The 24825-nt window shown below is 41.1% G+C and overlaps 1 protein-coding gene across 1 annotated transcript in view; it reads left to right on the top strand.

Moving 5' to 3' along the window:
* mybpc2a (myosin binding protein Ca) overlaps positions 1 to 23311 on the top strand; it is a 56730-nt gene extending 33419 nt beyond the window's left edge. The window contains exons 15-19 of the mRNA XM_020933156.2: positions 4737 to 4876; positions 8938 to 9097; positions 14044 to 14180; positions 16272 to 16458; positions 22894 to 23311. Of these exons, the coding sequence (XP_020788815.2) occupies positions 4737 to 4876; positions 8938 to 9097; positions 14044 to 14180; positions 16272 to 16458; positions 22894 to 22928 (659 nt within the window). The 3' untranslated portion in view covers positions 22929 to 23311. The remainder of the gene's footprint in view (positions 1 to 4736; positions 4877 to 8937; positions 9098 to 14043; positions 14181 to 16271; positions 16459 to 22893) is intronic.
* Positions 23312 to 24825: the final 1514 nt, after the last annotated feature.

Here is a 24825-nt window from a genome sequence, read left to right on the forward strand (position 1 = left end):
GAAGGAAATGAGTAAACGAGTAAGACAAAATATTATGCGATTAACTGAGAATTACAAAGCCTGTAATTAATTTGATATATTTTTAAAATCAAGTCCCACCCCTAATTTTAACACAATCTGACAAAAAAGAGCAGATTTAGCAAGTGAAATTATTTGTGCTGTTAAACGAGGAACATTACAGTCACAAACAGTTTTTCAGTTAGTCACTCTCAGCTTTGTTGTTGAAAATCAAACTCCTAAACTGCTAATCTTTGCATTGTGTCACCATGGCAACTGATCAACATCCCATCATCGATATACATGCAGAACACCCCCAGCGCGATGTCACTGAAAAGTATTCTGCCTGTTTGATGTAGATATTGTGAATAGATGAACTGAATCCGGAGAGTATTTAGTCCCTCATTTGAGATTAAGGACAGGTCTAGATGTTTCTGCTGCAGGTGTTTGAAGCTGAGATTATTCTGCTTCTCTCCTCACTCCTAATAACTCGTTTGGAAAAGAGGATGAGTCTAATTCTCCCTCAAACGGAGCGGTCTAATTCCTGGATGTGTGGCCTGCTCTCGCTCAGATGGCGCGGTGTAATTCCTGAGTGTGTGCTTGGACTCCTGCGGCTTTGATTGCCCTGATCCCTGTCCCGTAAGACTCACAGGGCTGCACTGCAAAACCAAATGTTTCTTTACACGAGTTTCAAAATGAGCTGAATCGGTAATCAGCTTCCAAATTTAGGTTTAGCTGATATGGTCGTGGTTGGCCCAGAAACTTCCTTAATGTTTTAATTATCATTTATACAAAGCTGTTCTGTGGTTACTTGAGAGATAAATAACAGTTACATAAATGGGAAAATGTTGGGATTGCCAGAGACTTAAAGCTGTAGTATCGGAATCGTTAACGTTGCATCCTTAGGTTATAACTACGTATTTACCGTATTTTTCGTACTATAAGGCGCACCGAATTATAAGACGTATTAAGCAAAACAAACAGACGACACTTGAAACTGATCCCTGAGCCCAAGCGTCCACGATCCACGGCAAATTGCGGCGTAATTCGTCCGGCGTTACCTCCCTGTCTTGGTGAATGTGGATTATGAATGTGAATTTGGGTGGATCATTTAAGTTTGTTTTTTATTTCCTATGAGGAGGACTTAAATATACATTGAGTAATGATGTGTTTAATGCAGCTTTGTGCACATTTTTACATTTTACAGTTTACATTTTACAGAAACGAAACTTAAAACCACTTGGCTAATTTGCATAAACTATAAGCATTGAAAAAAATCAGCTCTCTGTTCATCAGTCCATCAAGTGGTGCAGCTTTGTGGCTTACCAAAGTTGTACTAAAACATTTTGACAGATTTTTGAGCGCCGGGTACCACATGAAATTGATTTGAGGTCAGTAAACACAACCAGAATTAATACATAAGGGGCACTGTCGATTTCTGAGAAAATTAAAATAAAGATAAAGAGCCACTAAACACTCTCCCAAAGCCTTATCTAAGCAAAATCTGAAAAATCCTCCAGCGGGTTGTAAGGAGCAGGTGTGGGGCGGGGTCTGGAGCGATGATTGACAGCTGACTGACACCCACACAATCCAACACAGCACGGACCAGTGCGCTCCGGATTTTGAAACAGAGTGGACATTTGTGCTCAGATCACCACATTTCCCTTTTCCCCAGACACGGTGGGACATCGCGGTGCCCAGTGGTGCCAGGTCGGGGCAGGGCTCCTCACGCATCGCCCATAGACGCCAGTGTCTGCGCTCGTCACGCAATAACCTGCATCTGACTCATCGGCGGCCATTAGTCCAACCCGAAAATTCAAATGTACTGGCTGTAGTTGAACTGTAAAGAGGCCGGTACAGACACAACTTTGACCCAATAGTCTGATTTTTAACAAATATTCTCAAAAATCCCCAAAAAAGCCCAGGGATTCTATTTTAGACCCATTTACACAGCTAATCAGAAGAAAAAAGTGGTTTGGGTGTTTAGTGGTCCTTTAAAAGCCAGTGAGTAAAAGTGTTTTTAAACAAGACTTAAAAGAGTCGACTGAAGGGGGCGCTCTTAACGTGAGGGGAAGAGCGTTCCAAAGTTTGGGGCCAACCACAGAAAAGGCCTGGTCTTTTGAGCTTTTGAGTCTCGTTTTGGGACAATAAGTTGGAACTGACCCTGAGAGCGAGTGAAGGAGTGTAGAGAACAATGACAATCCGTGTATCATTTGTTCATTCGTTTTTCAATATAAAACCAAAACAAGAAAACAGAAAAATAACTATTTTCTTCATTATTTGTCTCCAAAACCAAAGTTTAAAAAATGGTGATTCATTTTTTTCAGTTTTCAACTTTTTGTTTGCGCCGCATATGGAACCAGGACTGAACCAGGACTAAACAGTTTTCAGTCCTGGTCCTGTTCTGGTCCTGGTCCCGGTCTCAGTCCCAGTCTCAGTCCCAGTCTCAGTCCCAGTTCAGTCCCTGTTTCAGTCCTGGTCCTGGTCCCGGTCTCAGTCCCGGTCTCAGTCCCAGTCTCAGTCCTGGTCCTGGTCCCGGTCTAAGTCCTGGTCTGGTCCCAAACCTTGTTTAGTCCTGGTTCAGTCCGTATGCGGTGCAGAAGTCCGACATCACAGTTTAAATCATGGAAATGGGAAACGGCCGTTATCCGTTTTTTCCATTATTCATTTAAACACAAACTCAAAAACTGAAAAAACAAAGATATAATAATAAATAAGAAAGAAAACTGTTGTTTTTTCATTTTCTTATTTCTGGTTTTATATTGAAAAACGAATGAATGAATAATACACGGATTAATGAGGTCTGGGATGTACGTTGGGGCCAGTTCCATGAAGCACTTTAAAAACAAACAATAACATTTTAAAATCAACTCTAAAATGAACAGGGAGCTGGTGCAACGAGGATAAAATAGGTGTGATATTTTCTCTACAACGTGTGCCGGTTAAAAGACGTGCTGCCAAATTTTGGACTAACTGTAAGCGTGGATCACCTGCTCCAAATCCCTAAAAGATAAAACCAAATCTTTGTACAGTCTATGGTTTAAAAATAGACAAAATTAGCCACAACAAGCTTCATTTACACAACTCATTTGACCTCTGTTAGATTTTCATTTTTTGCCGAGCGTAGAGCAGTAGGAGATACCCGCATGGCTCCTCTGGATTACAGCTCGTACATGGGGATTTGACCTGGATTTAAAGGGACACTCTGTCACTTTTCGTCGGTCGCGGTAATGAGCATTTCCTATATGATGTGTCAGGGCTGTATTTAGGTTAGGTCAGGATTAGAATGTCATTTCCCATAATCACCTATAGCGTATTACCGGGGTTCAGATCATATTACGGTCCATAAGCTCCGAGTGTTAAGTGGCTCATGTTATAGGATTTGATTAGGTTTGAATTTCAGATGGAGGACAGGGGCCAGGATTTCTCTGTTGGTGAAATCCAAAAGTTAAACAAGTTTACCAAATAATGTTGACTGGTGATTCGCAATTAAAGAGGGAGTATTATTTTAACACATAACATATTTAGATCACGATGTTACCTTTTATTGGCTTAAAATTGCTATATTCACCCAAAACAACATATTTACATGTTTTATTAGTTTCATTTTCGTTTTTGATCTCCTCTTTGTTCTTTATGCTAAGTCACTCCCCCTTCAGAGTGAGCAGATTTTGCGCTTATAAAACTGCTGTACATTGCATCAGGTTTGTGAAGTTGTTGTGTACAGTTTGGCATCATATTTTTGTATATTTATGGAGAATAGTCGTGTGGGAGCATAGGTGACGTAGGCTTGTGGGCGGAGTTTTGAGCATAGAGCCCAGGAGAGATCACTAAATTACTCAAACATGCATGTATGACATCTATAACGTCTTCATTTTTTTGGTGAGAGAACAACATTATAACATGGTCAAAAGCTAAAAAAAGATTTTGTATCATACTTTTTAAACCAGGGGTCTCAGACTCGTGGCCCGGGGGCCAACTGTGGCCCTCGGAAGGATTTTTTGCGGCCCTCCACTTGATTCCAAAGAATAATGTCAGTGCGGCCCGCGGTAGATGTACGCACAATCCCACCCCCCGACCGCGGGCCGCACTGACAGATGAAGCTGCAATCGGTGCCCCTGCAGATTCACAACAGATTATTAGCGCAGTTTACAACACAAAACTCAATTTACAGCATCTGTGAAGCAACGAGTCTAAGTGGATCTGTTAATACGAGTACACGTGCACATACAGCTTTTTTTTTTTTTTTTCGTGCAACCGCTATTTATCGAATACTCAATGCGGCCCACCCTCACTCAGACTTTATCTAATGTGGCCCCCAGGTAATTTGAGTTTGAGACCCCTGTTTTAAACTATCTGTATAATACATATACAAAGGCATTTCAAAAATACTGCACATTTGTATTATTATTTATTTTGGAAATAGTTACAGGTCAGAAATGTGGAGATGCAAGCCTTAACTAAGCCTCAATGTATGTTTTGCAAGGTATTTTTCGGCAATAATAACACCTGGATTTGAATAAATGCTAGATAGATACATTTAATGCCATAATTTGAAAGATTCTTGGCAAAGCAAAACCATCTCCACGGATACACAGTTCTGCTTTAAAATACTTGCAGACATTCATTTTTTTCAGTGTGTAAGTATAGTGTTTGGAGATTGGGAATACAAGCCTGGCCTCCTTCTTGTTTTGCATTGGTCTGTCACTCATGTGCCCCTGTGTCTCTGCTCCTAACAGATCTACCAGGCCCCCCGGTGGCCATACATGTCACTGACGTCTGGGGCTTTAACGCGGCTCTCGAGTGGAAACCTCCCAAAGACGACGGAAACTGTGAGATCCTCGGATACACAGTGCAGAAAGCAGATATGAAGACTAAGGTACACAAGCATTTATTCTCTAATTCTCGTTTAGACCTGGCTCAGTCCTGGTTTAGTCCTGGTTCAGACCCGGTTCAGACCCAGTTCAGTCCTGGCTCAGTCCTGGATTAGTTCTGGTTTAGTTGTGGTATAATTCTGGTCGTTGCTGGTGGACACTGCCTCATGTGTATCTGCCTGAAGGGAGGAGCTAACTACACTGAAACTAACACAACTGTTGCTATGTCTGAATGTCCACCCTAGTCCCTAGAGGTGGAGACTTGCAAACTGTGACTTGGACTCGTGTCAGACTTGAGTCACAATTTTTAGAACTTGAAACTTGACTTCATAAAATGGACTAAGACTTGGGATTCGACTTGGACTTGACTTAGGCTTGTGACTTGAGAAGACTTGATGCTTCTCCTTAAAAATAAAAACTGCAAACTGCGATTGGGCAACGGTTACTCTTAACTCCGTGGAGCGCAGAAGTCTGCACCGGTCCTTTCGCCTGCGGTCACGCGACGGTCTACGCGGGTGCACCTCCGAGACCCTCCGCACAGTCAGTCCTAGTTCAGTCCTGGGTTACTCCAGGTTCAGTCCGTGGCATGTGGGACACAAAAGTCCGGCTTCTCGATCAGTGTTTCTTCTGCTCAATAAATAATGCCTGTGAAGTGATGACGTATTTTTGACAGTAAAGTCACATCTGTCAATTCGTATTCTTATTCGTGTGCATAACAGTTTCATTTCATTTGGTGATTGTAATTCTTTACTTCTTAACTTTTCAATTCATATTCTGATGGATAAAATACACACAATACATTTTATGTACGACTGGACTCATTCGAGAGTTTACGAATATTTTTTATACTCAGCTACAGCCAAATGTGACACGGATTTCTATCCTATGCACACAAATATTTCTGAAAGCTTTCTTACTCCATACTTTTGCCTATTTAAACCACCTATTCAATCCTCAATTAGCGTCACATTTTCGTTGAGAGACACATCGAAAAAAAAAAAAGTGCTTCAGTTAGAACGCTTTTAATTTGTGTGTGATTTATTTCAGGCACGGGCGGGTAGAATGTTAAAGGTTGTGCAGAGAAGAGTGCGCGAAGATTCAGTGCGAATGAACTAGCTACAACACGCAGCAGCAAGCGGACTCTTTCTTTGCCTTGAAAATTACGTTTTCAGACATAGGATATCGCATTCGTGTCCTGAAAAACGTTTGACCAGCTCTTGGAAATAAAGTACGTTTTCATAATAAGCACAAGTGACCTGTCCAGGAGTAATTTGTGGACCAGTGGTTCAGTCTTTAGACCCTGCGTCTGCTTCAGTCGCGCCATCGCTGGAATGAATCTATAAGAATCACCTTAGTTTGGCTTCGCTGCTTTTCCCCTTGTCTTCTTCTTTCAGCGACCTCAAAAACGGACTTTCTTTTGCGGCGAACTGCTCCTGGATTCTTGTCGCCATTGCAACAAACTTTGTGCGAACTGCGAGGAAGATATAGGTCAAAAAAAGCCGCTAAGAACTGTTGCGTTGGTGGAGTAAACAGCGTCTGTGCGTCTTGCGTCTGTGGACTGTGTGACAGTCGTACGTAAACCACGTACCGGCGGCGCGCAGGCAAGTCAGTTACGCTAGAAACGTAGGGAGTTTGATTGACAGCCTGTCAGCTAACAGATAACGAGGCAGTGTCGTTATCTATTGGCAAATGTTTAGCCCCACCACGTCCAGAGTTGATGAATTTTTATTCTCTTTTTTTTGGTCATCATAATTACAAGGCTACTGCACCTTTATAATGCTATCATTGACAACTTGAAACAAAATAAATCCTCCATACAACCTTTAAGGGGTACAGGTGGGTGCGGGTTTAATCAGAGGTTAAAGGGGGGGTGTTGTACTGCGCAGGTGCGGGTCTCCAAAAATGGACCCGTGCAGGACTCTGGACTGGATTTTTAGTTTTTTGTCTGAAATGTGGAAATGATCGCTCTTTTAACAGCTGGAAGTACGACACTATTGAACTATTGTTTATGTGAAATGTCCCTGAGTCACTTTTAACATAATTGTCCGGGCCTCTATTTTTTCTTTTGCCATGGCTCATACCTGAACAACTGAGGGATTACACAGACATTTACAAAGTGGATTTATTTGACTGAAAACTACTAGCGTGTTTTTCCAAACTGTAAATGTTCATACAAATAGCGACAAAATGGGATGAAATGATGAAACAAAAGCTTTGCGAGTGACCGGGTTCGACCTGACTCCTGTAGCGCGCAGACTGTGAGCTCCCAAAGCACTAATCAGCTTAAACTCACAAAAGTCCTGTTTCATTATGTGCTCCGCTTCAGGCTCTGTAACATGGGCGGGATACAGTATATGGCCCAGATTTCATTAGGTTTAATATACAGTTTATACAAGTGTTCCTGTCAGACGGTGATTTAAAAAGGCTCTCAGATGAAATCGTCGGTGTGAATTGGCCGGCGTGAAATGGCCTGTCCACATACGGAGAGTAAGTGTCTCCTCTGTCTGCAGGTTTAGGCCCAGGTTCAGTTGGGATTTGACTCTTTTATAAACTGTAAAAGTGCAGGATACATCCAGTTTTTTATTCACTCATTTACTCATTAAATTAGCTGCACTTTTACCAGTTAACTCACTTCTCTTTCTCTCTCTCCTTTCTTTCTTCTCTCCCATTCTCTCTCTTCCCTGTCACCTATCACCTACTCATACCCCTCTCTCTCTTCTCTTCTTCTCTCTCTCCTCTTCCTCTCTCTCTGTGTCCCATCTCTTTCTCTCTCTCCTACTCCTCCTCCACTCTCCTCTCTCGCTCCTTCCTCTACTCCCTCTCTCATCCTCCTCCATCTCTCTCCCCGTCTCTCTATTTCTCTCTCTCCTCATCCTTTCTCTCTCGCTCTCCTCATCTCTCGTTCTCTCCCTTCTCTTTCTCACTCTCCTACTCCTCCTCCACTCTCTTCACCTTCTCTCTCACCTTCCACTACTTCTTCTCTCATCCTCCTCTGTCTCCCATCTCTCTCCTCTCCTCTTCCTCCCTCTTTTTTCACTCCTCTTCCTCTCTCTTCCCATCTCATGTTTTTCTCTCTCCCTCTTCCTCTCTCTCCTCTCTCGTTCCTTCCTCTACTCCCTCTCTCATCCTCCTGTTTCCATCTCTCTCCTCCTCTCTCTTTTCTCTCTCTCCTCTTCCTCTCTCTCTGTCTCCAATTTTTTCTCTTACTCCACTCTCTTCACCTTCGCTCTCCCCCTTTTCCTCCCTCTCTCCTTTCACTACTCCCTCTCCTCTTCCTCTGTCTCCCATTTCTCTCCTCCTCATCCTCTCTTCCTCTTTCTCTCTCTCTCCCCATCTCTCCCTCTCTCCTCCTCCTCCTGTCTCTCTACCTCCTCTCTAACACCTCACTCTCTCTATCCCTTTTTTTCTCCTTCACCCTTTCCCCCAACCACCCATTCCTCCTCCACTGTCTCTCCTCTCTCGCTCCTTCCTCTACTCCCTCTCTCATCCTCCTCTGTCTCCCATTTCTCTCCCCCTCCTCTCTTTTTCACTGCTCTTCCTCTCTCTCCCCATCTCTCCATCTCATCTCTTTCTCTCTCTCCTACTCCTCCTCCACTTTCTTTCCTCTCTCGCTCTTTCCTCTGCTCCCTCTCCCATCCTCTGTCTCCCATCTCTCTCCTCCCCTCTCTATTTCTCTCTCTCCTCATCTCTCTCTTTCTCTGTCTCCCTTCTCTTTCTCTCTTTCCTTCTCCTCCTCCACTCTCTCCACCTTCGCTCTCCCCCTTCTCTTCTCTCTCTCTTTCTTTCTCTGTCTCGCATCTCTCCCTCTCTCCTACTCCTCCTGTCTCTCCACCTTCTTGCTCTCTCCCTTTTTCCTCCTTCGGCCTCTCGCTCCTTACCCCTCATTCCTCCTTTCTCACTCTCTTCCTCCTCTCTCTCCCCATCTCTTCTCTCTCTCTCCTTTTCTCTCTCCTCCATCTCACATTTCTCCCATTCTCTCCTCCTCTCTGTCTCTTCTCCCTCTCTCCTCTCCCTCTCTCCTCGTCCTCCTCCTCTCCCTCTCTTGTGTCCCTGGTCTGTTTTTCAGGAGTGGTTCACTGTGTATGAGCACAACCGCAGACCCAGCTGTACAGTGTCAGACCTGGTGATGGGAAACGAGTATTCCTTCAGAATCTACAGTGAGAACATCTGCGGACTGAGCGAGGAACCGGGGGTCAGCAAGAACACGGCCGTCATCACCAAATCAGGTCCAAACGCAACACAAAACACACCAAAACACAAAACACACAAAAACACAACACAAAACACAACACAAAACACAAAACACAAAACACAACAACACAACACACACACAAACACACACACAAAAACACACACACACACACAGAACACAACAAAACACAACACAAAACACAACCAAAACACAACACAGAACACATCACAAAACATACCAAAACACAACACAAAACACACCAAAACACAACACAGAACACACCACAACAAAAACACACCAAAACACAACACAAAACATACCAAAAAACAACACAAACACCAAAACAAAACACAAAACACACCAAAACACAAAAAACAAAAACACAACACAAAACACAACACAAAACACAACACAACACAAAACACAACAAAACACAACGCAAAACACACCACAACACAAAAAAACACAACACAAAACATACCACAACACAACACAAAACACAACAAACACAACGCAAAACACACCAAAAAATATACCAAAACATACTAGAACATACCAGAACATGGCTAATGATGCTGAAACATACCAAAACATAGCAAATAATACTCACAAAGCATACCAACATACCAAAACACAACATAAAAACCTACCAGAACCTACCAGAACCTACTTAAAATATAGGAGAGCATACCAGAACACAGAGCTGTCGCGGTTAGGGAATTTCTCCTGCAGTACAGTATAGCCGCTCAACACTGTGGTATGCAGTGATATCGCACCTCCTCCCCCATCTCCACCCCCCATCCCTTGGAGTTATAATATTTCCAGTGGCTCTGAAAACTCTCTCTGATGATGCACTTGTTGCACAGATGCACATGTACTTTGATGTGTGGATATAGTGTGTGAACTGTGGGAGAAGTAACATTTGGCTTTGGAACAAGTGCCTCTGCATCTCTCCAGCTCTCACTGTGGCAGCTCAGGTCAGAGTCCTGCACCAGGTCGGGTCAGAGTCCTGCACCAGGTCGGGTCAGAGTCCTGCACCAGGTCGGGTCAGAGTCCTGCACCAGGTCGGGTCAGAGTCCTGCACCAGGTCGGGTACTCGTGGACTTAAGAGAGAGAGCCCCTAGTATGAGCACACAGAGCACGTGTCTGCAAAGCTGACGGCTGCGTTTACCTCCATGCGGCGTGGAGCTGCAGTGGTACTTTCACCTGCAGACACCAAACGGTCTCCGTGGGCACACCTTAGTCCTGGGTTAGTCCTGGGTTAGTCCTGGGTTAGTCCTGGGTTAGTCCTGGGTTAGTCCTGGGTTAGTCCTGGGTTAGTCCTAGGTTAGTCCTGGGTTAGTCCTAGGTTAGTCCTGGGTTAGTCCTAGGTTAGTCCTAGGTTAGTCCTGGGTTAGTCCTAGGTTAGTCCTGGGTTAGTCCTGGGTTAGTCCTGCCTGGTTAGTTAGTCCTGGGTTAGTCCTGGGTTAGTCCTGCCTAGGTTAGTCCTGGGTTAGTCCTAGGTTAGTCCTGGGTTAGTCCTGGTTAGTCCTGGGTTAGTCCTGGGTTAGTCCTGGGTTAGTCCTGGGTCATCACAGGCACAGACGGGAAAGGGTGGAAAGTGAATAGGTCCGGGCAGGTGCGGGTCTCTAAAAATGGACCCGTGCAGGACTCTGGTCGTGTCACTTTGGACACGTGTGGTGATTTCAGTGGCTCAACATGCACCGTGGTGGGCCTCTTAGTACCGCAGTCATTCATTTTTATGGTTATTGCGACAGCCCTACCAGAACGTACCAGAACATGCCGAAACGTACCAAAACATACCAAATAATACTCAGAAAGCACACCAAAACATACCAAAACATACCAACACATATCAAAACAAGTTCGTATTAGTTTTTCAGTCAGTCAATCTCAGCTTTTTGTTGAAAATCAAACTCCTAAACAGAACCATGAACACTCGTATGAATCACAGACTCCTGAAAATGTCCTGTTTTAATCCATTTTGTATTTTTTCTTAGTAATGTGTGCATTGTGTCACCATAATAGATAGATAGATTGAACATTCCATAGACATACATGCAGGACACCCCCAGCATGATGTCACTGCACGTATCAATAAAATGAAATAACACAACACAATATACAACAAACTGAGCTGAACCCTCTCAGTCCTTGGAAAGTATGGAGCTGTTTACGGACATTTGAACTTATTTTTCTGTAATTAAAGTGTGATTCTCAACTTTTACACAAAACACAATAGTTGTTATAATGGAAAATACTGTATAATTATTCCACTTGGACCAGAGTTTAAAAACAGAAGAAATCACCACCTGCTTCCAGCCAAATACAGCAGTGGTTTTGTTGATTTTGTCTGGGCTCCAAGTAACGAAAACTGGCAGAAGACCAAGAAGCATTTTAGTCCAGTCTGGCTTTAAAAACAGAGATTTCTAAAAACGAAGCTGCCCTTGTGATGAAATGGTGATCTGCGAGAGAAAGAACCTATTTTAGGAGCTGAGAAAGAAGCAAAAATACGACATTTATTTGCACAATTAGCGAGGTACTTAGAGCTGCGAATAGTCAGATTTAACTGTGAATTTTCTCGAGAACACCATGAGACCATCCATTTAAATTAGCCGAACATATGAACGCACGGAGCTTTTCCCTGTTGATACTTTGCAGCTCATGTCATCAATGTTCCCCGGGAGTGCGATGCTAACTGTAGGCACTGCTCTGTAAAGGTGAGATTAAGTCGTTGTTTTGCAAGTCTCAAGTAAGTCGCAAGTCCAAGTCAAATTCCAACTCAAAGACAGGAGAGTCCAAGTTGAGTCTCGAGTCACTGGCCCATAAGTACAAGCCAAGTCCAAGTCAAATCTCGAGTCGGATCTCGAGTCACTGGTCTGTAAGTCCAAGTCAAGTCCAAGTCGTCTGCTTTGAGCTTTGAGTAGTCTAGCAACAGCCAAGTCATGTCAAGTCTTTAAACCAAATTACCAAATATAGCTTATGTTTTTGCAATTTATATGACTTTCAAACTAAACTGTACTTAAAAAGTTATGGTATTTTTATATAGGAGTATTTATAGAAGAGTTGTAGAAATGTGACTTTTTCCTTTTTAAATGTCTTGTCAAGATCTTAGTGTGAATCATTACGGTCAGAACAGAAAGAATTCACATTTTCAGTGCTAAATTACAAATATTTTGTCATGTGTCTGAAATGGAAGGATCATATTCTATGTAGTTTTACTGTATTGTACCGTATATTACTGTAGTACATTTGAGGATACCACATCACAGTACTTCAGTTCCATCCAAAGTAACAAACAGAAGTGGGATTGACATGTTCCAGTTTGTTCCTGTAAAATTAAGCACCGCATTTATCAAGTGTAAAGAGAAAAGTATTTTCTAAAAACATATATTTTTAGGAGAAGCATCAAGTCTTCTCAAGTTACAGGCATAAAGTCCGAGTCAAGTCCTAAGTCACAGACCTTCAAGTCCAAGTCGAGTCTCAAATCTTAGTCCATTTTATCAAGTCAAGTCTCAAGTCCTAAAAATAGTGACTCAAGTCTGACTTGGCTTTGGTTTAATGCAGCACTGGGACTAAACGCAACTTCAATACTTTTACTTTTGTTTTTACTTGGTGTGCATAAACAGGGTCACTCCCCACACACATCATCTGCATACTTAATATAACGATAACATTCTTGAAACAGCAACAGCGTCCCCCTCCCTCTGTCCCGCTTGTATCACTCAAACCCACTGATTATCGGCTCATGTTCAGGGAAATCTCACTCACGAGTTACTTTACATGCTTCTTTTATGATGAGGTGAAGGTGTGTGACAGGAAGTGATGTGACGTGGGTTCATGTGTGCAGATTCTAGCTGCAGGTGGGATCTATAAACAGTGTTGGGGAGTAACAGATTACATGTACTGGAGTTACGTAATCAGAGTACAAATTATGAGTAACTGTATTCAGTTACAGTTACTGTTTCAGTGAGTGGTAATTGGATTACAGTTACTTTGTTGAAGTAAATGGATTACACGGCGGGATTTTCCTGTTTTCACATTTTGGGCTATAATCCCTTTTTTTTCCCGGTAATTCCACTCATCGCCGGACACTAAACCAGGTCTAAAACCAGGTCTAAACCAGGTCTAAACCAGGTCTAAACCAGGTCTAAAACCAGGTCTAAACCAGGTCTAAACCAGGTCTAAACCAGGTCTAAAACCAGGTCTAAACCCAGGTCTAAACCAGGTCTAAAACCAGGTCTAAACCAGGTCTAAACCAATTCAAAAACCAGGTCTAAAACCAGGTCTAAACCAATTCAAAAACCAGGTCCAAACCAGGTCTAAAACCAGGTCCAAACCAGGACTAAACCAGGACTAAAAACCAGGTCTAAAACCAGGTCTAAACCAGAAACTAAAACCAAGTCTAAACCAGGTCTAAACCAGGACTAAAACCAGGTTTAAACCAGGTCTAAAACAGGATTTAACAGGACTAAATCCTGCTGCGTGGATGTGTCACCTTCTATCAATAATATTTTTAATATGGTTAAGTAAAGTCTGGGCTTTTTATTTTCTTTTATCAGACAAAACATCTTATGTTACGATATCCTCGTCTTGATTTGCTTCTCTACAGCAAATCAAGTAATCCAAAGTATTCAGATTACATTACTCACTTTAAGTAATTTAATGGATTATGTTACAAACTACATTTTGGGATATGTAATCTGTAATCTGTAGGGGAATACATTTTAAAAGTCACTTCCCAACACTGTCTATAAAGCACAGATTGCCTGGTTTAGTGCGTGCAGTGGGTTTTCTAAATTTGGAGTTGGCCTCTGTTCTGTGGAGAGGCGATTCTAAAGCTCACAGTCAGAACACTCATTTTACACAGGTATTTTTGCGCTATAAAACCACCTGTAATTGAATCAACCCACGTCACACACCCTCATAAATGAAACAACTTGTGAATGATACTAACGAAATGACCCCGCGTCGTTTCAGATTTGGAGTTCAACCCTCGTCCGTTCAGAGAGAAGGACATGAGCCACTCGCCCAAGTTCACAGCGCCCCTAGTGGACAGGACTGTTGTGGCAGGCTACACCACGGCCATCAGCTGCGCCGTACGCGGACATCCCCGGGTAAGAACCAGTCAATCTATACACTTCTGTGGAAAGAAAAGCGAAGAAAAGTACTCTATTCTATCAAGTCACTCGAGTAAACATAAGTGAGTAAATATACCTCTATAGTTCTTGTTCTTCTTTGAGTGTCACCCAGAGGAGACAGAGGCTTCATGATCAGAGGGTGGGTCTCTCTTTTGTTCTCTCTTTGCAGCAGGAACAGTTCTGATTTCCACTTTTATTCCACAAATCTGAAGCATTTGTCAGGTCCACGCTCTGACCTGGATTCTGTTTCCTCCAGACACCACTGCAGCTGGATCTCAGGAGGATTAAGTCTATGGAAAACTTCAAAGGAGTTTCAGTAGAGTTTGGGTCTGAACCTCAAAAATAATGTTAGGAAAATCCACCGTTGTTGAGTATTAAATCTCCATTTTTTTACCTGAGAATGTCGATGAGATGTGACGACTCCATTCCATTATATCCATTATTTTCAGTTTGTCACACCCTCTTCTACTTGCTGATGTCAGTATGTGATGCTCTTCTTTTCCAGGAAGTGTTACTCTGTGTATAATGTAGTTTCCTCATCACAAACAGACCTTGAGTTGTGTTTTTTTCATTGTTCAACACACATATTCTGCATATTTAGGGTTTTCTCTCAAACTGAAAACACTCTGTTCCACCTTGTGATGTCATGTGATAATACTGTAAGTGCTCTACTGTGTTTTTAAACTCCATACACCATCATTAGAACCATTTTGATAAATTCAGCCCTGGATTTGCCTGTCTACGCTGCCCTACAAAGGTAAAAGAGCTTAACTGTGAAACAAAGAAACTAAGAAAAATACTTCAGAGTTTCTGTTACTTTTTGTCCAGAAGTAAAAGTATAATAGGTTGGGCTCCCAAAATTTGACAACTAGGTACTATAATGAAGACATATTTGCGAATATATGCAAAAAATATTGAGCTCAAACTGGACCTTTGACCCTTATTTGGCAGTGACTGTACTCTGCCTTTTTATCATGAGCCAAAAATAAGGAGTCGTGCAAAGACAAAACACAGTAACTGTAACAGTTATGATCATTATTTGCTTGATTTTCCCTAGACTTCATCCATTATAAGAACACCTCACTGAGGTCTGGTCATCATGGTGTTTGTTTGAAATTATACAGAAGAGCTTTGGATTTCCTGTTTAGTGCTGATCAGAATCGTGTGGCAACAATTACAGTGAAACAGTCTGACAGACAAGTTACTGTGCAGTATAATATGTACAGTCTGAATAAATACACCAAATACTTTCACATTCAAGATCATTTAAGTATAATTGAATACAAAGCTATATTTATTTAAAGTGTTAAGACTCTGTGCCAAAGCCGCAACAAAAAGGAGGCGAGAGGTTGGATTTGAAAATAAAATATATTTATGAACTAAATCACAAACAAAACATACACTGTTACTGCCTTTTGTCTTTGCACCTCTCCTTATTTTTGGTTCATGATACAAAGGCAGATACAGGAACTGACAAATAAGAGTCAAAGGTCCATTTTGAGCTCAATATTTTTCATTATATTTATTCACACGATAAAGAAGGTCTCAAATACAAACAAAATGACATGAACTAATTTTTGACCAAACATGATGTTCTGCCTTTATAGGACAGTTTACTGAACTATAGTAAAACTGAAGTAAAAAGCTGTTAAGTTGTAATCGCTTCATGACATCACAAGGTGGAACAGAGCATTTTGAGACTGATAATGCAGGGTTACTCAAACATGTGTGAATGAAACTAAATACAACTCCAGGTCTGTTTTTGAGGAGGGAACAATATTATAACATGACTTAAAGCTCACAAGGGTCAACTGTGTAATATAGAACCTTATACTACTACTGAATTATTTATAGGTGTTTTTTAAATACTTTTTAATCATAAATAATAAAAACTTTAATGAAAGTGTTTGCAGCATCCTAAGTTTTGACCATGGTGAGTTTATAAGCATGTTTCACACTGGGGCAAAACGCCATTTTCTCAGCCACATGGTACAGAACCCTTAATTGCTAGAAATAAAACTTCCTCTTTGCTCTTTTCTCTTCTTTTTCTCTCCTTTTCTCCGCCAGCCAAAGATCGTGTGGATGAAAAACAACATGATTATCGGGGAGGACCCAAAGTTCCTGATGCAGAATAACCAGGGGGTCCTGACTCTGAGGATCCGTAAACCGAGTCTGTTCGACGGGGGGAGGTACGCCTGCCGCGCCATCAACGAACTGGGCCAGGACGAGGTCGAGTGCAAGTTGGAGGTCAAAGGTGAGAATTATGGGTAAACTGAAAAACCTGCATTGGGAAGTGGTTAGTGGGAATATTAAAGTGGAAGTAAACACTAAATCAACTTTTTATTCATACTAAACTGTGTATAGATATCAGTGTTTAAATCCCATTAGACCACAGCAAGTGAGAATCCCAGTGGCTGACTGCATGACTCTAATAATCCTGCATAACACACAAGTAGTCCGGCAAAAGCCAAATCACTGTTTTATATCACTGCTCTGACGCCACCGCCATGACGTCACCATAGCAACAGGTAAACTAATGCTCCACTGCAGGAACTAGCTTCATTTAAAACAGTTAAATAACCACGGATCTAGGGATGGGGATTCGATGAAATTTTCTTAATCGATCGTCGGAAGAATTAACGATTGATTATCGATTAATCATTAACGTTTTTATATTAAAATGATCATCATTATTATTACTATCTGCACTACTAATCTGCATAAATAAATTCAACTTTACGACATATAAACCGTAACGACTCTAGAGCCACATCAATCCGTCTGACATTATAATGTGTTTAATTCAGTTTTGTGCAACTCTCACAGAAACAAAACTTAAAACCACATCACTAATTTGCATAAACTAAGCGAAGATAAAACTACAGCTCTTGTGTCGCTGATGTGGTCAGTTTCTGTCTGATTAAAAGACATGACTCAGGTGAATACAGGTTAGTGTGACCAGATTTGTGTTTGTCAAAACCAGGACACCGTACGGGGGGAGGGAGGTGGGGACTCGTCATCGACATTGAGCGACGACTCTCACCTGGTAAAACTTTTTCCCACTGGACACAGAAACATATGTGCTGCTTTATACACTGTGCACATGGACTCACACTTGTCCCGAACGCAACAGAAAGTGTGGAATTTCTTGTACAAATCATCGTTAAATACACATTTGTGCTTCGGTACGTTACAGACTGACCGAATGTTTGTGTTTGTGTCTTGTTCCTTCTGATGCAGAGACACATGTACACACCTGTTTGGTCACACTACACACAACAACCTACATTCAGTTTGTCGATTAAAATTAACGTAATCGATGAAATTCTTAATGATCAATTATCGATTAATCGATTAATCATGCCCATCCCTACATGGATCTATAATAAAATCTGGATAAGCCCCTCCCCCTCTGTTCCAGCTCGAGACCAACTAGTGGTCTCTCCAGGTACTGCAGCTCCCGGAGCTTAGGCCCAGAAAGAATTCTCCTATTGAACACAATGCATTTTTTGGGAATTCAAACTGCCCGTGTTCAGCTGACAGGACATCCACAACTTTCACAAAAGTCAGACCTTGTAGGGATGGGAGGAGCTCGCCCCTATTGAGGAAGTAAATGTGGAAGTGAAAATAATTTTTGGGCCCATGCACCATTGAGTATTTGCTATTGAAAACAACACGGTGCCTTCTTGGATTCATCTTCCAGGTTTTATTATAGTTCTATGGAAATAACTGATATTTGAGACATTTACAGAGCACGAACAGCCACAGTACAGTTTAAACACTTTAAACAACTTGTGACATGACTTTAGAAACACTTGGAGCAAAATACCTGAAAATGGAAGAAGTTTTAAATACTGTTACCAACTCATAATGCACACCTTCTTCCGGAAGTCGCTGTGGGCGCCGCCTTTGTCACACGAGGTTGTATTATTTTGTATGGGGCTGCTGATCCTCACAGTAAATAAGTTCTATGCGGACTACAAAGCCGTTTTAAAGCCTCCAGAGAATCGGCGCAGTGTGACTCATGAAGATTGGATATTTTACACAAATCTACCTCCTTTATATCACCTTTTAGTCGGGGAACTTTTCAAATTCTCCATTTAAACAAATGGGATTTCTACTTAACCAGAAGTACCACCACAAGCACTGCTGAGTTAGGGTGACCAGATTTTCCAAATCAAAAACTGGAACCTCCGATTTGGGGCAGTTGGTAATAATAAAATTGTGAATGAGTGCGTAATTAAGGAAAATTGTTCTGCTCTCGGCACATGACCAACATGTGAGTCAGTATAGTCACATTTTCTTTGTGTTTTGGTCATTTTTAAGCGGCTTTTCTGTATTTTACCTAAACAAGTAACAATGTATGCCTCTCTTTACTGTTGGCGGGGATGTAATTGGTCATAAATAGGGACACCAGGGACATTTCTTGAATAAAACTGGGACAAATCAGTGGTTTTAGGACTCAAAACTGGGACTGTCCAGGGTAAATAAGGACATCTGGTCACCCTACTTTTATTAAAATCGTGTAACATAATATAAACAGCCTATTAAAATCCATTAAAATAAAGACTACCCAATTATTTTTATATGTCATTTAGTTTGTGGAGTTGTTGTAATATTTATTATGCCTCAACATTAGCATGAGCGTTGAGACAAAAACATCTCTTTCTAAACAACACAGAATTGTCCCCCGCTGATCTATTCATTGTCACATGTTGTCAGTGACATCCACCTGCAGCTCCCTTTTTACGGTCTTATCTTTAAATATTTAAACTGGACAGGAAGTGGTGATGTGAACAGTGAGGCTGCAGGTGCTATGGGCTCTGTTCACACTTACATCACAAAACCAGCAGACATTTGGAAACATGTGGATGACGACTTCCTTTGGGCTCCGCTGGCGACAGTAACTCTGACAAAATCTGGGAAAACTGAGAAAATGGCCCGGTGTTCTGTCGAAATGGGCTGCACTGTCAAGATGACCTACCCTCAGCCTAAATCAACAGTGATGTCTATCGATTCACGTTATCCTGTCGAAATAAACTACTATAAGCTTTTTTTCTATTTCTACAGTTGTATACATCCAATAAAGCCAAACCTCCCCAGTTTCAAAACACATTTCTTTGGATTAGAAACAGCAGGTTTGATGCTGTTTGCACAGTTATGTTATATGCGTAGGTAGTTCATTTCGACAGGTTGTATTCTGCTCAAATAGCATGTCTCACTTTAGAGCAATGCCATTTTCTCAGCCACATGATACAAAACCCTTAAATCCTAGAAATAAAATATCCTCTTTTTCTGTTTACATTTCAAATAGGGCTTTGACTAAAGGTAGCACATATCGACAGGCCAATTTAGTGTAATAATGCTCCCACTGTAGAATCACCATTATTCACTCATTTATATGAATTTGGGTAGAGGAGCTCATTTCGACAGGCTTATAACTTCAATCAAATAAGGCTCCCACTATATAAATCAAATCAAACTTTATTTAAAGAGTGCATTTCATACAAAAATGCAACACAAAGCGCTTATAAGAGAAAGAAATGACTGGAAACACTGAAATCTTTATATTAAACATCATAGGCTATGAATTTCCTGTTATAATATTGTGATTCTTAATAAAGTTTCAACATTTTCTACACATGGAAACAAAATAAAATATGATGTAATGAAAATCAAATTATTAAATCCAAACTATTCAATCATCTAACTTAGGGATTCTGCTGCAAATCTAACACACACATGTCATTGTTTACCCGCTTAACTGGTCCAAACACACTTTTAAAATGTTACTTGTGTTACTCCACTTGTGCCTCAGCAGCTCAAATCGACGGGCATTGAAACTGCAAGAGCACTTAGGGGTTGTACGTAGGCGCAGTAACGCTTGGAAGCTCAAATCGACAGGACACCGGTTTTCTTGATCCAGATTTCATTGTATTCTTTCATTTTTCTTTTTATAAATTGATGTGAAGACGCAATTAGAGAGACATCCTCCGTGGAAAGCTTTGGCAGGTTGTGAAGACGCTGCTGCTGAATAAATTTTTTTTATCACATGCTCAGTGTCGGTAAATCGTCATGCGAATGTTTCCAAACGTGTTCCGGTAAGCGTGAACAGAGCCTATTACGTGTCCTTCATTTCAAACACAGACATTTTGCAAAGTTAAATATTGTTACACCGATTCCCACCATGAGGAGTAAACGCTTCACTTCAGCGGCTGTGCCCCGGTGTCAAAAGTGTTATTTCTGAGTAAAATCTCCTCGCTTGCTTCTTAAGTCTAACCTCAAACACCGTCAGAGTCTTTACCACGTCCTCTGGTTCAGTCTAATCTGCAGTGTGTGGCTCCGGGGTTAACTAAAGCTCCCTCTGGAACATTTCCGTCCCAGCTTATTCACACATCTGCACTTAGAGCTTATCCCAGTCAATGTGCAGCCCCCCGAGACTCTCCTGACCTTCACCCATTTGAATAAAGATTTACATTTTGAACAGGGGTAGGGTGAGGTAATGTCACAGTGTTAGCGAACCTCCGTTTAAAGACGCTCGACCTGATTTTTTTTACATATTTTTTTACTGTTTTTGTTCATTTTAAAACCCCTTAATGTCTGAATGTATATAGATGTACATATAGAAAAGTGTTTTGTGTATCCTCTAACCGATATTAAGAGAATGCGGTCGCTATCTCGGCTTAGATCTTGATCCAAACAGTTTGTCGCGTATTTGTGACACTGGGCATTAAGGAATTAGGCAATTAAGTTAAACAGTTTGCAGTGCTCCAAGTTACCTTCATTTACTGTATTTTCCGCACTATTAGGCGCTCTCGTTTTTTGATGGGGTTGGAGGCTTAAGAGCGTGCCCTATAGTCTGGAAAATACGGTACTTTTTGCATTCAGAGCACACTAATTAAATGGTCAATGGTAAATGGTCCAATTTTTCTATAGCACTTTTCCACCTTCAAGGCACTCAAAGCGCTTTTGCAAATTACTCACCACGATGAGTTTATAAAGGCTTTTACATATATATTTTTTTGTTTTGTCATCACGGTAACAACAACTAGCAACTAGCAAAGGAGAAATCCAATTGGTCAACTGGACAAAACTTTATTTTGGTCAAATACGTTTCGCAGTTCATCCAAGCTGCTTCTTCAGTTCAAAACGTTTCGACCAAAATAAACGTTTGTCCAGTTGACCAATGGGATTTCTCCTTTTGCCATGGACAACTGAGGGATTCCACACACAACAACTAGCATGCTAATGTGCACTTCCTGATTATCAGACCGTAAAACGCTTTCTAATTAGAGGCAGATAGCACTAGTGTTGTCACTGTACTACAATTTCAACCTCGATTTCTATACTAAGATATACTCAGCACTAGGGCTGGGTATTATTGAGAAGTTGCCGATACGATACATACCTCGATACATAGGCCACGATACGATACATACCTCGATACATAGGCCACGATACGATACAATACATATCTCAATGCAGTGCACTTTTGATTCAATACGATATATTTCAAATTGATTCGATACGGTTCAATAAAAAAATAAAGGCTTAAAGTGTTTGTTAAACTGCTTCTTGTGCAAAGTTCATATGAAACATTTCAATCATCAAAACAGTGAAAATGTCAAATGTGTCGCATAAACGAGTTTCTTTCCTCTGAACAAGCAACAAAACTGTAGCTGTAACAAAATAATTTAGTCAAATAAACCAAAAAATACTCTTGGCGATATATTGATACAGCAGCCCATGATATCGATACTGTATCATCACATTAAACAATACGATATATCAATATTTCAATATTTTTGCACCCCCCTACTCAATACTTGGTACAGATTTCGATATCACAATGATAATAGACTCGATTCACGCTTATGTCACAAACCAGGAAGACGTTTGGAAACATGCGAAGATGAATTCCGGTGCAGTTCCCGACACTGGGCTCGCCGGCCGACTGTGATCAAACCCACTGACGTAAACGTGATCAGTGTTAAAATGAAGACTGCATACGTATGTGCTGTTTGGAATCATCTTGAATTTGACACCTCATCTTTTCTAATCGCATGTATCCAGTGCACTCGGAGTTGTGTGTCAGTGGGGAAATGATGAAAACTGAGGTGTGGATGTAATGGCTGATTCGCCAAACATAAGGGAACGGCTACAATGACATGGAGATGAAGAAAACTGGGACATTTTTTCATTTTTCCTCGAGTTTGTCAGACTTACTACCGTGAACAGAGTCCGCCGGAAGTCGTCATCGCAAGGTTCCAAACGTCTTCTTGGTTTGTGATGCGTGAACAGAGCCTATTCTTTACACTCTTTTTTTTCAACATTATCATAGTACTTTCTTTTCTATTCCCATCTGGTCTTATATCTTTCTCATACTTGTTCTGATACAGCTCTAGATCATTCCAAAGCTTCAGGAAAGCTTAATTTCTGTCCTGTGAATGTGACTTTTTTAGTATCGACACCTGCTCAAATGAGTATCTAGTTTCGATACTACATTTAGTATCAATTAGAATCTGATTTTCACTACTTTTGACAGCCCAAGACTGGACTTATTTTGACCTCAAGAGCTGCTTATACATTTTATCTGTACTGGGGCAAGAGGAATTTAGCTCAAATTCATGGGAAAAAATTGGATGCAGACCTTTTTCTATCTTTTCAATCTCTTTTTCTCTTCTTTCAGTTGTTCAAGAGAAGGAAGAAGTGAAAGCAAAATGAGTCTTCGAGCATCAACACCTCTCGGATCCTGATTAAAAACAAAAACTGCAGCTTAAATAAATAAAACCTGTTTGCTTTAAAGGTGCACGGTGTAATTTTTTTGGTTGGGGGTCCGTCACCTGCTTGTTTCCGTGGATATGTCATTTCTGTGCCTGAAATGTTCCACATTGTGACATTAAACAGATTATAGGTGTTTTTTATAGCTCAAAAATACCAAAATAGCACCTGTAAATTGCTCAGGTTTGGTTTCTGTAAAGATAGAAAGGTTTAACACCATTCTGTGAAACATTCCGGACAAAGCGATAACATCTCCACGGAAAAAAAGGATCCGACGGCCCCTCCGCCAGAAAAGTTACACAGTGCGCCTTTAAGAATAACATTGATTAGAATAGGGCCTGTAGTTCCTCTTGTTCTCCATGACATGTGTAATAAATCGTGCTCAGAGCTGGAGGTGCAGGCTGCGCTGGTCTGAACAGTCTTGTCTATCATTGAGTGCATTATAAAACAGGCTCTCATCCATTATGGCCTCTGTGTCGTGGTGCGTTTATGGGACGGAGGAATTTATGATTGCGATAAAGACGTACAAAGAGAACGCACGGATGGTCCAGGGGAAGGAGGCACTGCAAAAAAAACAAACAAAAAAAACGACGAGATGCTTAAAGGTCTTACAGTATATTACACAAAATCGACTCTTGAGAGCTTTTAGTCGTGTTGTGATGTTGTTAGCTCCTCAAAAACACACCTGGACTTGTGTTTTGTTTCACTCACACTAGGATTGGGCGCTAAGCATCGGTATCAGTTTCATTACATCATTTAAAAAATCTGCGGCGCACCTAATATAATATTATAATCACTGTTGGGCAAGTTACTTCAAAACTGTAATGCGTTATTTATGACTTGTTTCTGTCATTTTAAAGTAATTCGGTACATTACAATATTACTGTATTTAAAATGTAAGGCATTACATTACTATTGTATTACTTTTAAGTTACTCTCACCAAAATAACTGCGAAGATGCTGAACTTTTTGCGCCGTATATGGACTGAACCAGGACTAAACCAGAACTGAGCCAGAACTGAACCAGGATTAAACCAGGACTGAACCAGGTCTAAACCGAGGACTGAACCAAGGACTAAACCCAAACTAAACTAGGACTAAACCAGAGCTGAACCAGGACTGAACCAGGTCGGAGCGGAGTTCTGCACTGGTCCTTTAGTTCACGGTCACCTGACAAGTCTTCATGGACGCGTCTCCGGCGTTTCACCGCTGCTGATATCGCGGTGATTTTAGTGAATTCGTATGAAGAGAAACTCACCACTTCAATCCAGGTTAAAAAAGCTTTGTAACGCACGTTACTCACATTTGTACCGAGTAAAATATTACAATTTTTTTTTTTTTTCCGGTAATGCCGAACATTACTGCGTTACAGCAAAAAGCAATGCATTACAGTAATTTGTTACTTTTATAACACGTTACTCCCAACACTGATTATAATTTATTGATGCCTAAATTAGTTTGTTCGCCACAAATGAATGTGCGGTTGTGTTTTCAATGTAATGCTATCACAATTTAAAACTAATAGTGTCTATAATGTTTCTTTTAACGGTGTGGGGAGATGACTTTTCGTACTGCTGTCTAGCCACAAGTGAGTTGGTCCCCCCCAAAAAAATACTAATACTTCTACAGTTTGCAGCATTTTGGCTTCAGTTGCACATTTGTTTATATTTTACAGAGACGGAACTTAAAACCACATGGCTCATTTGCATAAACAATAAAGCGTTGATAAAAACAGCTCTTTCTTTGCGAGCTGATGCGGTTCAGCTTCTGTTGGACTAAAGGACACGACCCCGTGGAATATGAGTTTGGTTTTTTTTTTTTGTGACAGAGGATGAGTGGC

The sequence above is a fragment of the Boleophthalmus pectinirostris genome, unplaced genomic scaffold (assembly GCF_026225935.1).
Source record: "Boleophthalmus pectinirostris isolate CB_2022bp ecotype Guang Dong unplaced genomic scaffold, ASM2622593v1 HiC_scaffold_17, whole genome shotgun sequence".
NCBI lineage: Eukaryota > Metazoa > Chordata > Actinopteri > Gobiiformes > Gobiidae > Boleophthalmus > Boleophthalmus pectinirostris.